Source organism: Camelina sativa, chromosome 2 (assembly GCF_000633955.1).
Source record: "Camelina sativa cultivar DH55 chromosome 2, Cs, whole genome shotgun sequence".
Classification (NCBI taxonomy): Eukaryota; Viridiplantae; Streptophyta; class Magnoliopsida; order Brassicales; family Brassicaceae; genus Camelina; species Camelina sativa.
Window position 1 is genome coordinate 22,404,928 of NC_025686.1, and position 545 is coordinate 22,405,472.

Consider the following 545-nt stretch of genomic DNA (forward strand, 5'->3'; position numbering starts at 1 on the left):
AAGAGGCAACAATATAGTATACATTACGCACACTAACGTCATGACATTGCAGCACACAATAAAACGTAGTAGAAGCAAAGAGGAGTTGGTCTATTGGAGCGTAATTAAATAAAAGTCACTCAAAAGAGATTCCATCAAACAAAACTCTCATGTTGGCACAACAACAGTCTCCGACTCTGGCATTAACTGGAAAGTAAACAGCGTAAACAGCAAGCCTAACTGTAGAAAAAGACATGAAGTGGTCTTGAATGCTCTCTTCTTCCAACACTTCACTTCTTGAATCTCTGTGATCTCTACGCAATGGTTTTGTAAATCTTGAGCTTGATTATGTAGATTCTCAGCTTTTCTTTCGACTTTTTCAAGCTTTGACAGCATCTTATGACCAAATCTCTTCTCAGCCAATGTCTTCTCATCTTCAATCAGTTTGATCTCTCTGTTTAGGTTTGCCACTGATCTTGAGAATATGATATATTCAATCTCTGCCTTCATCTTTTGCTGGAAAATTTCTTCGATCACGATCTCTGTTCCTCCATTAAGTGACTCTG

The 545-nt window shown here is 38.2% G+C and overlaps 1 protein-coding gene across 2 annotated transcripts in view; it reads right to left on the minus strand.

The window, feature by feature from the left end:
* Positions 1-545, minus strand: part of LOC104732882 (WPP domain-interacting protein 2-like) — a 3,676-nt gene continuing 3,131 nt past the window's right edge. The window contains exon 3 of one of the 2 annotated variants that reach the window (XM_010452481.1): positions 1-519. In XM_010452481.1, the coding sequence (XP_010450783.1) occupies positions 148-519 (372 nt within the window). In that variant the 3' untranslated portion in view covers positions 1-147. The remainder of the gene's footprint in view (positions 520-545) is intronic. The other variant, XM_010452490.1, reaches the window with a different exon arrangement.